Source organism: Elephas maximus, chromosome 12 (assembly GCF_024166365.1).
Source record: "Elephas maximus indicus isolate mEleMax1 chromosome 12, mEleMax1 primary haplotype, whole genome shotgun sequence".
Lineage (NCBI taxonomy): Eukaryota > Metazoa > Chordata > Mammalia > Proboscidea > Elephantidae > Elephas > Elephas maximus.
In genome coordinates this window covers 20247633-20261224 of record NC_064830.1, presented here as the reverse complement: position 1 = coordinate 20261224, position 13592 = coordinate 20247633, and the positions used below count along the sequence as shown (strand labels likewise).

General features: G+C 38.3%; 1 protein-coding gene across 3 annotated transcripts in view; it reads left to right on the top strand.

The window, feature by feature from the left end:
• NOL10 (nucleolar protein 10) overlaps nt 1-13592 on the top strand; it is a 115414-nt gene that overhangs the window by 86897 nt on the left and 14925 nt on the right. For all 3 annotated transcript variants that reach the window (XM_049902715.1, XM_049902713.1, XM_049902714.1), the window contains 5 exons: nt 1187-1266; nt 1459-1557; nt 2993-3082; nt 9973-10146; nt 10411-10655. In XM_049902715.1, coding sequence (XP_049758672.1) covers nt 1187-1266; nt 1459-1557; nt 2993-3082; nt 9973-10146; nt 10411-10655 — 688 coding nt within the window. The remainder of the gene's footprint in view (nt 1-1186; nt 1267-1458; nt 1558-2992; nt 3083-9972; nt 10147-10410; nt 10656-13592) is intronic.

The window sequence follows — 13592 nt, the reverse complement described above, 5'->3', positions numbered from 1 at the left end:
GAGAAACGCTGCTGCCGTCAGATTGTTTCGAATTAAATTGGCTTCATATGAAAAGCCTCCTGCTTGGCTTTCATTTATGAATTGGGATGGGAATAGTTCTTTGACATAAATATAAATTTTATAGGCTTAAAAGAGGAAACAGAAATTATTGTTGCTGTCATTGATATGTGTATTTTATAATTTGGTAGTTAATCAGACCAGATACTCTGAGGACAGATTAGATAATAAGCACACATATGCAGGTACATAAATTTAGGTGGCTGTTTAGTGATGCATTTCATTAAGGTTCAGATCTCTGTCTTAGGGCTCCACTGTGGAAGTCCAAACCCTGTAGCTTTATTTTCTCACCAAGAATTTTATTTTATGAGATTATCCTAAATTTAATTTTGCCTTTTCATTTTCTTCTGTAATGGATACTATTTTGTACTACCATGTTATTTTGGCTGGTATCTAGTTTTCATGTCTGTGCGGATATCTGTTTCTAAAATTTGGAAATCGGGGTAATGTTTTCCTTGTAATCACTTTGTATTATACCAACTAGAGCTCTTTTTCACGTGGGTATATCATATGTGACTTTATTTTTATTGTTTTATATATATATATATATATATATATATATATATAACAAAAATTTGCCAATTCAGCAGTTTGATAATTTTTTAACATTGATTACATTCATCGTGTTGTGCAACCACTTCATGGTCACTCTTTACGGTGAATATTCTCATAACATTTTCCTGTGTAAATATCTGCAATTAATAAAGTAATTGCTGTGAGGTAGGAGAGCCTCCTTATGTGACCACCACTGTCCCTACTTGACAGCGGAAAAGTTAGCAACCTGTTGTTGATCCCAAAAATTATTTTTATAATTGAACTGGTTTGTTAAACCTAGAAATCTGAAAACCGTTAGTATAAGGAGCCTTCCTTTACTAGTCTGTGATAGTTCATAGAGACTTTTTAAAATAATTTTTATGCCTCATATTACATTTAAAATAAGTAAGGATGAGATGGTTGAAGTAGATTTAAAATTTTCCCTGTAGTTAATGAAGAAGATCGGTAATTCTAATCTTTTAACTTTTACTCAGAAGTGAAATCTTACTATAACCAAATTGTTATTCAAGAAAAACTGTTACATTTTAATAAAAATTTCGTAAGAACCTGCCTTCTTCTGATTAACTTTTCGTAGGGCTCACACATCTCATCGGATCACCTTTTCTCCGGGCATATATGCATGGATTTTTCATGGATATAAGGCTCTATCACAAGGTAAATACAGAACTGCAGTTATTATAGGTGATTATTGAGCAATCGATAGCTGTTTCTTGGTCGCTTACTTGCATTTTCATAATAAATACTTAAGATTTTTAAGGGCTCTGTCTGTTCTTTGGCATAATAGTCATGGTGTAGATGAAACATGCTGCTGAACAGGGTTCTTTTATTTATTTTCCTTTTGAAAAGGTGAAAATGATGGTGAATCCATTTGCTTATGAAGAATATAGGAAAGATAAAATTCGACAGAAGATAGAAGAAACACGGGCACAGAGAGTTCAATTAAAGGTAAATACTGGACCCGCCTTTGAATTCCCCAGAGAAAAGTACTTAGTTGTTATTTTGTGTATTGTACCAAAGAAATCAGCTGTCTTTTTCTTAGTTTTCCGTCCTTAATTTACATCTTTCACTAAAAAACCAACCACTGCCGTGGAGTCGATTCTGACTCATTATCATTATGAACTCTATGCCGTTGTGGAAAATAATGCCAGGTAGAATGATATTGTCAGCTCTGCTAAGAAAATCTGGTTGTTTCCAAAAAAGTTTTTGGAGAGTTGAGGCTTCGTTAATACCCATTTCTTTCTGACATTTGGCAGTATCTTAGGCTATCTGAATCGTGGGAAGAGGTCATTAGATGTCAAGAAAGAGAAGCCACACAAGTCATTTTGATAGAATTTAATGTAAAGTTAACCAGGTACTGGAGAACTGAAAAGGCAGAGACACTAAGGCATCAGTAAGTGAGGTAATAACTGCAAGAAGCAGATAGCACTCCAGGCCTGGGGAACAGGAAGGAGGAAGGCCCCGAGGAGCTGATGCTGGGGCCCTTGAGGCTTCAGGAGGCGGTACTTGGGAAGGTTGCACAGCTGCAGACTAGAACCAGCCGCTGCTGCTGGAGCTCCCTGTAGCTGCCAGGGCGAAGAACTGTGCTGTCACAAAGCCACACAAGCAAGAATCAAACAGGAAAGAGCAAGCCCTGACTTCCTCTTCCTGCCTTCCAGTTTTCTCTCTGGTACTCCCTATTGACTATATTTAATCACCAAATGATACAAATATTTATAATTGAACATTGGTAAAGAAAATTTTTTTTATTATAGATACACTATTTCAGCACAAAAAACTAGTGACTGTTCTGAAGTTGCCTTAATCTTTTACCCTTTTTCTACTTTCTTTGCTAACATTTTTAAAAAGTGATGAGTGTTTGTGTATTGGAAGGGGGAGACAAGATAGAGTATTTTTGCCCCAGCTGTTTACCGTGTTGTCAAAATTGTCAGACTCAGATCTGGAATTCCCTTTGGAAATTTGCCACCTGGGGAACAGGAAGTAGTACAGCTGATTCTCAGGTAGCATTTTAGCCATTCCCCACAACTCTAGCCATGGCTACCATACCAGCCTGCTGGCCTCTTGCTAATCAGTTGTGGGTCATGGGCCCTTCATTGCTCATCTGCAAGCTGTCAGATACAGCTTCTCCCAGTTTGTTTCTCACTGTGCTGGAAAAAGATGGAGATGAGGGCAAGTGTTTCAACAGCAAGCTGATGTTTCTGTACCATCGGGCCCACCTGAAAACATGACTTATACCCACAGGATTGCCTACTCTGGGGTGGTGAAATTTTAAAATAAGAGTTCAGTGTCTTCTAGTTGTACAGTTACACTCCTTACAGAACTATTAATCTTTAAAACTATGACGTAGATATCTTAGTACACTTTTTTTTCCCCTCTGTACTAGAAATTGCCAAAAGTTAACAAAGAGCTGGCACTGAAGTTAATTGAGGAAGAGGAGGAGAAGCAGAAATCTACATGGAAAAAGAAAGTTAAGGTAAGATTTTATAAAACAGAAACTGTTGATAAATTGTTTCTACATTTTCTCAATAGTAACTTGAATCTCTTTTTCCTGAAGGACCATAGTGGCTCAGTGGTAGAATTCTCACCTTCCATGTGGGAAGGACCATAGTGGCTCAGTGGTAGAATTCTCACCTTCCATGTGGGAAGGACCATAGTGGCTCAGTGGTAGAATTCTCACCTTCCATGTGGAAAGGACCATAGTGGCTCAGTGGTAGAATTCTCACCTTCCATGTGGAAACCTGGGTTTGATTTCTAGCCAGTGCACCACATGCACAGCCACCATCTGTCCGTCCATGGATGCTTCGTGTGCTGTGAGGATGCTAAAACCTGTTCCAAGTTGCAGCAGAGCTTCTAGACTAAGACTAGGAAGAAAGGCCTGACAAGGGTTTGCTTCCAAAAATCAGCCAGTGTAAACCCAATGGATCACAATGCTTCAATCCGCAACTGATCATGGGGATAGCTCAGAATTGAGCAGCGTCTTGTTCTCTTATGCACGGGGTTGCCATGAGTCGGGGATCACCATGAGTCAGGAGCCAACTCAGAGGCAGCTAACAAAAAAAAAAAAAAAAAAGACAATAACAAGCAACAAATCTTTTTTATTAAGTTTCTTTCTACTTTAAACTTTTCCCCCTGCTTATAAGATATCATATGCTCTGGACTAAACGAAAAGCAAAGAAGTTTCCAGAATAAACTGAATGCTTCAAAGGCCAGTGTAGCAGGGGCGGGGGTTTGGGGACCATGGTTTCAGGGGACATCTAAGTCAGTTGGCATAATAAAATCTATTAAGAAAACATTCTGTATCCCACCTTGGAGAGAGGCATCTGGGGTCTTAAACGTTAGCAAGCGGCCACCTAAGATGCATCAGTTGGTCTTAGCCCACCTGGGTCAAAGGAGAATGAAGAACACCAAGGACACAAGGTAATTATGAGCCCAAGAGACAGAAAGGGCTGCATAAACCAGAAACTACATCAGCCTGAGACCAGAAGAGCTAGATGGTGCCCGGCTACAACCGATGACTGCTCTCACAGGGAACACAACAGAGAGAGAGAACCCCTGAGGGAGCAGGAGAGCAGTGGGATACAGACCCCAAATTCTCATAAAAAGACGAGACTTAATGGTCTGACTGAGACTAGAAGGACCCCGGTGATCATGGCCCCCAGTCCTTCTGTTGGCCCAGGACAGGAACCATTCCTAAAGCCAACTCTTCAGCATGTATTGGACTGGACAATGGGATGGAGAGGGATGCTAGTGAGGAGTGAGCTTCTTGGATCAGGTGGACACTTGAGACTATGTTGGCATCTCCTCCCTGGAGGGGAAATGAGAGGGTAGAGGGGGTTAGAAGCTGGTGAAATGGACACAAAAAAGAGAGAGTGGAGGGAGGGAGCAGGCTGTCTCATTAGGGGGAGAGCAATTGGGAGTATGTAGCAAGGTGTATATAAAGGTTTTGTGTGAGAGACTGACTTGATTTGTAAACTTTCACTTAAAGCACAATAAAAATTTTAAAAAGATATGCTCAGTATGGCACCTTTGGAAACACCCATAATTCTTCTATCCAGAGAAAAGCACCGTTAGTATTTTAATGAATTTCCTTCCTGCCTTATTTCTCTGAAAATTACAATTCATGTTGTATACATAAAATACTTTCCTCAGTTCTAAAAATTAACGTTAGTTTCCCATTTCGTTAAAAATTCTTTGTAAATATTTTTAATGGCCACAACATTCTACCTTATGAATGTACTCAAATTTAATCTTTTATTGTTAAATATCTAGAATGTTTTTCTTTGTCCTTTTGCTTACAGTTCCAGAAGTAATTGATTTTTATTCAGACTTGACATTATTGGGAGTATGCATGCTTACATATAAATGCTACTTACCTTTTTTTTTTTTTTTTAACTAATGTATAAGCAGCCAAAGATAAGTCATAAAATAAATAAGGGTTAGTGCTTCATTGAGCTGATATTGTCAAGACACAAAGAGATTTTTCTAACCTTTCCAGGTATATGGAGATTTCCTCTATCATCCCCAATCCTACTTTTTCATTTGCTTGCATCAGGAGGGGAGATAACCAAGCTTAGTTGTTTAGTAGAACGAGTTGTAAAAATCAGATCTCTTGGCAAGAGCCTGAGAACTCTGAGTATAGTTGCTGTCAAGTCAGCACCGACTCCTGGCAACCTTCTGTATAACAGAATGAAATGTAGCCCGATCCTGTGCCATCGTCATGATCTTTGATAGCTAGTTGTATCATCTTGAGTGATTCCTTCTGCTTCACTGAGTCAAGAGTTTTTCCATCTATAAAATGCAAAGATAGGGGCAGATAGCCCTCAAAGGGCATTTTTTTGTACTGTGATTGCTAAGTGCATTCAAACTTACTATTACCTTGTGTTACTCTCTGCTTCCTTATCCTCACTTCATTCCCTCATCCTGGTCTGTTACATTCTTTTATTATGTTATTTAAAGACCACTGGAAATCTTAACTTTTGGAAGCCTTCCTTAGTAAACAAATAGATGGCTTTTATATTTCCATTTTTATTATATGAATAATATACCAGTGTTTAAACTTATTATTTAAATTTATGTCTATGTTACAGCTTTGCACCTGCTTAATTTACATCAATGTATATAAATGCATATGTATATATTAAATTGTTCAAAATATAAGTGCTTCCTGCTACATTGACTTTCTCACTGGAGTTTTTACATTGATCTTGTTAGCCAACGCTAAGGATGATTGGGAAAGTGACTTTGCAGCTTCAAAACACTACAAGCTAAATTGAAGTGATTTTTTGGATTTATATGTGCTAACACTTCAGTAGAAGAGTAGAACTAATTTAGGCTGCAGGTGTATGCATTCCTGTCTATGTTTTATGCTTATGAGTTCTTATCGTTTGATTTAATATTATAGAGGGGAGGACACTTAAGTTAAAATTTAATTTTGATATTTTGTGCAGCATGGTATATGCCTTTTTTATAAGGCCCTTATGATTATAAAAATGTGAAAAGCCCCTCCCCCTTTTCTTTGGTATCGTTTTGTTGGGAGTTGGGGCAGCCAGAAAAGATTCAGAATACAGGCAGGCCTCCTTTGCTTGGCAGTGCAGTACGATAAAAGTGTCTGTGCAAGCTGAAACCATGCAAAGCAGTCTCAGTTGTCCGTTAGGAAAAATTACAGTTGTTCTGTACCTTTAAAAATGTTTGCCAAAGCATTAAAACCCTCATTATGAATGTATAAGGGAATGAAAAAATAGGGAAACTAACATCTCTGTAGTACACTGTAATTCAAAACATTAGAAACAAACAAAATTAACAGAATATTTTATTTCTTTGTAAGAAATTAAGAGTAGTTTCAACAATGCTTGCCTTCTTCTCCTTGTATAACTTAGGATGCTGACCAGGTGTCTTGTCTTTGTAGTGTTGTAGGTCCATTTTCAATCTAGACATCTGGCCGGCAATGCTGGCTACTTGCTGGGCCCTTTCAATCTAGAAACTCAGGTTCTTCAGTGCTGGGACATTTTCTTGGAGGAAAAAAAAAGTTTTAAATAGTATTTCCCTGCTGCCCTGGTTATTCGTTCATGTTTGAGGATGAGGGATTTAAAAAGCTGAGTGGAAGCTCTGAGATATGGGCAGCGTTCTTAAATCACTGTGTGGTGATCTGGGTGGACTCTATTTGGTGAAGTTTCAAGTATCAGTATCTCTTAGGTCCTTCTCTTGGTTGGTCTGATTCTCCTGCAAGGAGGACAAAGGCGCTGCTGCCAGCATTCTGAGAATTGAGAACTGTGGGTCAAGAGTATGGGCGGGGCTGGATGGTATCTCAGTATTGAATGTGCAAGTATTCATTTCTTCTCCTTGTTCTCACTTTGCTGGTGTCCCCCCATCCAGGCATAACTTCTGCCTTCTCTAGAGAAGACACAGCTTTGCAGAGTTGGGGATGAGATTTTCAATAGACTTTGTGCCCTTTTTTTTTGTTTTCAATATTTTATTACTCTTGTTTCCTTTCACATCCTCCTCATCCTTACAAGTTGATGTCTTTTTTCCCTAAATCCTCTTTTTGTTGTTTCAGGAGAGATTAGGAGATGCTTTACTCAGAAGTCTGCACCAACTTTGTTTTATAGATATCACAGTGTTGGAAGAATTGTTCTAAGTGCCACGCACTCCTTCTATATATTACCGTTAGGACAAAATACTAGTAAGAAGCACCCTACTCAGGATGCTTCTTTGAGATAGGCCTAGGGGTAAGAACACTACAGATTTTTTCCAAATTCTAATAAGTGTTTAGCATGTGTGTGTGTGTGTGTGTGTGTGTGTTTATAGGGCAGACCACTAGCCAGACGCTTGTAAACTACTTTAGAACATTACTAAAGATATCTTATCTTGCCTTTTTTTAAAAGACAGCTGTGAAAATAAGCAGTTAGACTAGGAAAAAATCCCTGGGGGGATATATATTTACAGCTGAGTTTTAAATTAAAAAAAAAATCCAACCTTAATACTGGCGACACATTCTTTTTATATTTCTTTGTTGTTTATTCAGTGTAATCATTGCTTTAATAAATATAGTAAGATGAAAAGGAAGAAGTTTCCTTTGAGTTCTATTATTTTTATAATCTGGAAATGTGTAATAGGCAAACAGCTGTTCATTGATCTTTGACAGTATCACCTATCCCATATTTACAGCTATTTCCAAACTTTATATTGTAGCCCACCTTGTCTCCTGAGATCTGGCAGCTTATTCCCAGATGCCTACTTAATTATCCACCAGAATCCAGACAGACGCTCTCCTTGTACCACAAACTTCACCAGTTGTAACTAGAGCATAATTTCTTGCCCTTTACCTTAAACCTCTTTCTCCGATGACCTCCAATGATGAATCCTAACTCCCAGCATCACCAGCTTTCTACTCACTTAAGATAGAAACATTGGAGAAATTTCTAACCCTGTTTTTAACTCTTAATCCTCCCACCTCACCCTATCACTGGATCTATTGATCGTAACCTATCCCAATAATCCTTTCCTAAAAAGGATTTGCTCCCTCTCTTACTTTCCCATTGCCCTAATTCAGGCCCTCTCTCTTCCCGGTTTCCTAAAGTCACCTTTTCATTCTTTCTTGCGACTCTTGTCTCACCCTCAGCAGTCCGTCATACACCATGCTGTTGGGGGCTCTTAAAGTACAGTTTTATTCTCATCTGAGATTCTTACAGCACACTTGTATTTATCATCCAGTCCTTGTCCTTGTCCCCCTCTTCCTTTTCTTCACTAGTGGTTCTTTCTTACCTTCAGAATAAAGGTCAGAGTATTTAAAATCCTTTATTATTTGGCCTCATCAAAACATACGGTTTCAAATACACCGTTATTCTTAATTCATCAGACTGGCCACTACTTCTCAGTCTGCTGGAAATGCTTGTTTCTTTCTTTCTTTCATATTTCTACCTATTGAAGCCTATTCATCTTTCAAGCCTTCTCCCAGGCGCCATGTCCATTATGAACCCTCCTAAAATGTTTCTTGTTGGAATTATATTTTACTTTGTACTCTGTAGTACTGCTCCTTTGTCTTTATATATATATATACACATAACCCAGTATATAGTACTGCTCCTATAGCTTTATATACAGCATTGCTTCCAATGTCTCTTTCTCTCTTTCGCTCTCTCTATATATGTAGCACTGCTTCTGTGTCTTTTTAGTGTCCTTCATAAGGTGCCTTGTAGCATACCTGCTTACAGTTTTTTTTTTTTTTTCTTTCCTCACAAGATTGTGAGCTGACCCCTTGGGATCAGGAACTCTAGATCTTGTCTATCTTTGTTTCTTCCTTGATTTCACTCTGTCTTGGAAGCTGTATTTAATCAGAGATTTGTCGAATTCAGTATATCGTAGAATTTTAGGTAAAGATTGATCAGTTTTTAGGTTCATAAAAATAATCAGCAGCCAAGTTCCTTAATATCACACGATTTACCAGATTTTTATTAGACGCCACCTAATTTCCCCATCTGTGTAGAGCTCAGCTACTTCTACAGCCTTATTTACTCTCCATAGCGGAGCAGCAGCAGAATACAGTCCATTCAGTAGAGCTAGGAGCCCTGTGGCACCATGGCTAAAGTGCTCAGCTGCCAGCCAGAGGGTTGGCATTTCAGAGTCACTGGCTGCTGTGCAGGAAAAAGATGTGGCAGTCTGCTTCCATAAAGATTACAAGTGAATACACGAGTTTACAATACAATTAGAAAACTTCCTCTTCAAAATGACACAAAAAAGAATTTAATTACCAGTCCTTAGCTACCCAAATGAGCCTTTATGGTCAGAGTTTTTATATTATGTCAAAATGGCAAAGTCTTAGACTATATCGTTTGAGAGCAATTAAATGGCCTGGAGGGAAAACTGATGAGGCTGCACTATATGGCGTGAAACATCCCCTGTACTTCTAAAGAACTCACACCACCTGCCCCACTGCCACCCCCACCACGTTAATCGTTGATGTGTTGTGGATGTATACTTCTCTCCTGGATTTGCAATATGAAGTTGAAAGACTCACTAATTCTAATTCATTTTAGTAGCTATGCTTAAAAAGTTGTGTTTCAAAAAATTATTTCTTTCTTTAAAAAGTGTTTTGCATTAAAAATGTTAGAAAATTCTACATATTAAAGGTGAAGTTAGCCAAAAAAAAAAAAGGCTTGTTTTTAGTCCATTATGTATAATGAACAAGTAATATAGATCATGTGTAAAATGGATTAATAAAATTTGTTTTTGATGGGAGACAAATCCCAGGGGCCACTAGAAAGTTCTAGAGTCTATTCTAAAGAAATTTCATGTGTTCCTTACACAACTTATCAATCCATGAGATGTTAACTTAAAATTTTACATGATTTTTTCTTTTTCTTATAGAACCTTCCTAATATTCTCACTGATGATCGATTTAAAGTTATGTTCGAGAACCCTGATTTCCAAGTAGACGAAGAGAGTGAAGAATTCAGGCTTTTGAATCCACTTGTTTCAAAAATTAGTGAAAAAAGGAAGAAGAAACTAAGGCTTTTAAAGCAGCAAGAACTTCATGAACAAGTAATATACCCTTTATCATTTAGAATTAGTGCTGTTTCTTTAATATAAAGTTTCTGTGTAAGTTAGAAGAATTTTTGAATATGCTTGTGGTGTAATGTTTACCATTTAGCTTAGGAACATATCTTATTTAATTCCAGGCCTTTCGTCAGATGTGTGCTAATTAGCAGCTATCGTGTACTCCAGTGGGCTAATGCTATTTGAAAGAAAATAATCAGCCAGTATCGGGTTGGGGGAAAGGTTGCTGCTTACTATTTTTATTTTCAGGAAGAGGAAGAACCGGAGGGAAAACCGAGTGATGCAGAAAGTTCTGAGAGTTCAGATGATGAAAAGGACTGGGTTGAAGAGGTCAGGAAACAGCGCAGACTTCTCCATCAGGAGGAAAAAATGAAGCGGCAGGAACGCGTCAAAGAGGACCAGCAGACAGTACTAAAGCCCCAGTTTTATGAGATCAAAGCAGGAGAAGAATTCCGAAGCTTCAAAGACTCTGCTACAAAACAGAAGCTGATGAAGTAAGTAACACTACTTTCAGTGAAGAGTTGACGTGTTGTCAGAGACCTTGAGCTTCCTACTTGGCACATTGCCCCAAAGATGACATTTTTAACTTCTTTGAGTGGCGGGGCCTGGGTGAAGGGAGTGAAGGGGTAGGGAGGGCAGCAGTGCAGAGATACCCTGAGGGAAGCATCCCAGTAAGGCCAGAGGGGACAGTGTCACTATTGAAATACACTGGTCTTTAGAATTTTTTTTTTTAAACAACTTTTTGGAACTTTGGTAAATATACACTAGAACGCTTTTAAACTGCAAAAGCCACACTCTTTTTTTGTTGTCCTTGGATTTTCCCGTTGGGTTTCCTAACCTCGGACAATATTTATCTTATACTGTGCCCCACAGATCAGTGGTTTGAAACCCTTTTGGACAGTGGTAATTAAAAGGTAACAAATTCTTTGCCTCTTAACAAAAGTGATTTTTAAAAGTTAGGATGTCAATTTTGATTATTCCCATCTCAATTTACCTGATTATTGCAACGTTCACTTGGAAAATTTGTCCGAAATTTTAAGCCCTTTGTAGGGAAATTGCGAGATCAAAAAGAGTGGTGTTTTTAAACAGTTCTGGTTGTCATGTGTCTAGGTACTCAAGTCCAAATTGTGTATAAACTATAAATCATGTAAGTCTTTGCTTTAAGAATTTCTAGGCAAAGTATTGATGTAAAAGATTTGAAATACAATAGATAGTCACAAGACTTAGATGTCTTGAAAGAAGAGCCTGAAGATTTGGCAGCCAAGGAGAGCAGTCAGGTTGAAGAAAGGGAGACCTGGGCAGGGTAGATAAAATGTTAAGACCAGGACTAGTTGCTATCGAGTCAGTCCAACTCAGGGCAACTCCATGTGTGTCAAAGAGGAACTGTGCTCCATAGGGTTTTCAGTGACTGATTTTTCAGAAATATATCTCCAGGCTTTTCTTCTGAGGCATCCCTGGATGGACTCGAACTGCTAGGCCTTTCTGTAAGCAGCTGAGCGTGTTAACTGTCTGCACCAACCAGGAATTCCACATAAGGTGTTATTGTGTGCCGTTAGGTCGATCCCAAGTCACAGCTACCCTATAGGACAGAGTAGAACCTGCCATATAGTGTTTCCTAGGCTGTAATCTTTATAGGAGCAGATCTGGGTCTTTTCTCCTGCGGAGCCACTTGTGGGCTTGAACCACTGACCTTTCGGTTAGCAGCCGAGCACTTTAACATTGCACCACTCGGGCTCCTAGATAAGGTGTTTAAAAAAAATTTTTTTTTTTTTTAAGGTGTTAGGTCGTGGAAAATACCATTTCTCTACCATGCTCTTCTCAGGCTCCCAGCTTGTGTTTGGCTTCATGCTCCCATCTCTCTTTATAGCTGCACCTTCAGTGTTGAAGGTGAGTTTTCTTTGCTGAGAAAAAGATGCCCCAGCAGCATCTCCCACCAAAGTGTATGCATGTGTATGAGGGCAAGAGGGAGAGGCCCATTTGGAAGTGAAGGGGGACAGAAAGTGGGGAGGAAATTAATAAACAGGACGTTTCTGGAATGTACATACATCTTAACTTTGTTCTTCCAGTTTCTAGCAAACATGCGGAGTACCAAATGTTGAACGATTTCTTCAATTTAGAATCCAGAGGCATCTCAAAATTCTGGTTCTGATTAACAAAATTTAAGTTGGTGAATAAAGAAGCCAGTAATGTTCTTGATATCTTTTGAAGATCTTTTCATTACCTACCAACCTCATTATTTATAACAGCTTTAGTGAGATGTAATTTACATAGCATATACTTCACCAGCTTAAAGTGTACAATTCAGTGGTTTTTAGTATATTTATGTCATTGTGTAACCATCACAATAATCAACTTGAGAACATTTCATCACCCCAAAAAGAAGCCATTTAGCAGTCACTCCTCATTTATCCCATCTCCCAGACCTACGCAACCACCGATCTGCTTTGTCTCTGTAGAATTGCCTATTCTGGACCTTCCATATAAATGGAATCATAATATGTGATCTTTTGCGACTGGCTTCTTGCAGTTAGTGTAAAGTTGTTAAGGTTTATCCATGTTGCAGCATGTGTTAGTACTTCGTTCATTTTTATGGCTGGACAATATCCCATCTTATGGATGTACCACATTCTATTTATCCATCAGTTGATGGGCATTTCGATTGTTTCTGGTTTGTAGCCATTATGTATAATGTTGCTATGAACATTCATGGATACATTTTTGTGTGGAAATATGTTTTTATTTCTTTTGGGTATATACCTAGGAGTGAAATTGCTGGATTATATGGTAACTGTATTTAAACTTTTGAGTAGCTGCCGACCTTTTTTCCAAAGCAGCTGCTGCACCATTTTACAATCCCACCAGCAGTGTGTGCAGTCTCACTTTTTATACAGCCACTATTCATGAATGTTTTATTTAGAGTCCTGCTCAGAACTCTAAGAGGGAAGACCTCTTGTTTCTAGCATTCTGTGAAGTGAATTTATTTGTTAGACTATCTGCTGTTTTTGTCTTGTTTTAGTTACGATTTTATCCTTAGCACCTAGATTAGTATGTAGAACAGAGTAGGTGCTTAGTAAATTCTTGTTGCAAGTGTGAATTTTCTATGCCTTGGCTACACAGCTGGTAACTCAGAAAGTAATCCTTTAAGGTCAGCTGAAAAAGAGCTTTTCTGCCTCAGGACTACATTGGTCAGGAGAATCTGGGAGAAGTTGTCTTTAGTGTAACCATGGTAATAGGAGGTGGGAGCCATAACAAATCTCACATTCTTCCTTCTGCCAGTGGGCTGTAGCAGAATTAATGTAAAAAACAAAAGGATAAAAATATACTGTTTCATGAATAAACAAAAGCTAAGTTAACCTTTAGTTAAACATTCTTACTAAGCTAAAAATAATTAAGGTAAACATGCATTTTAAGAAGAAGAAGAAGAATTGTAT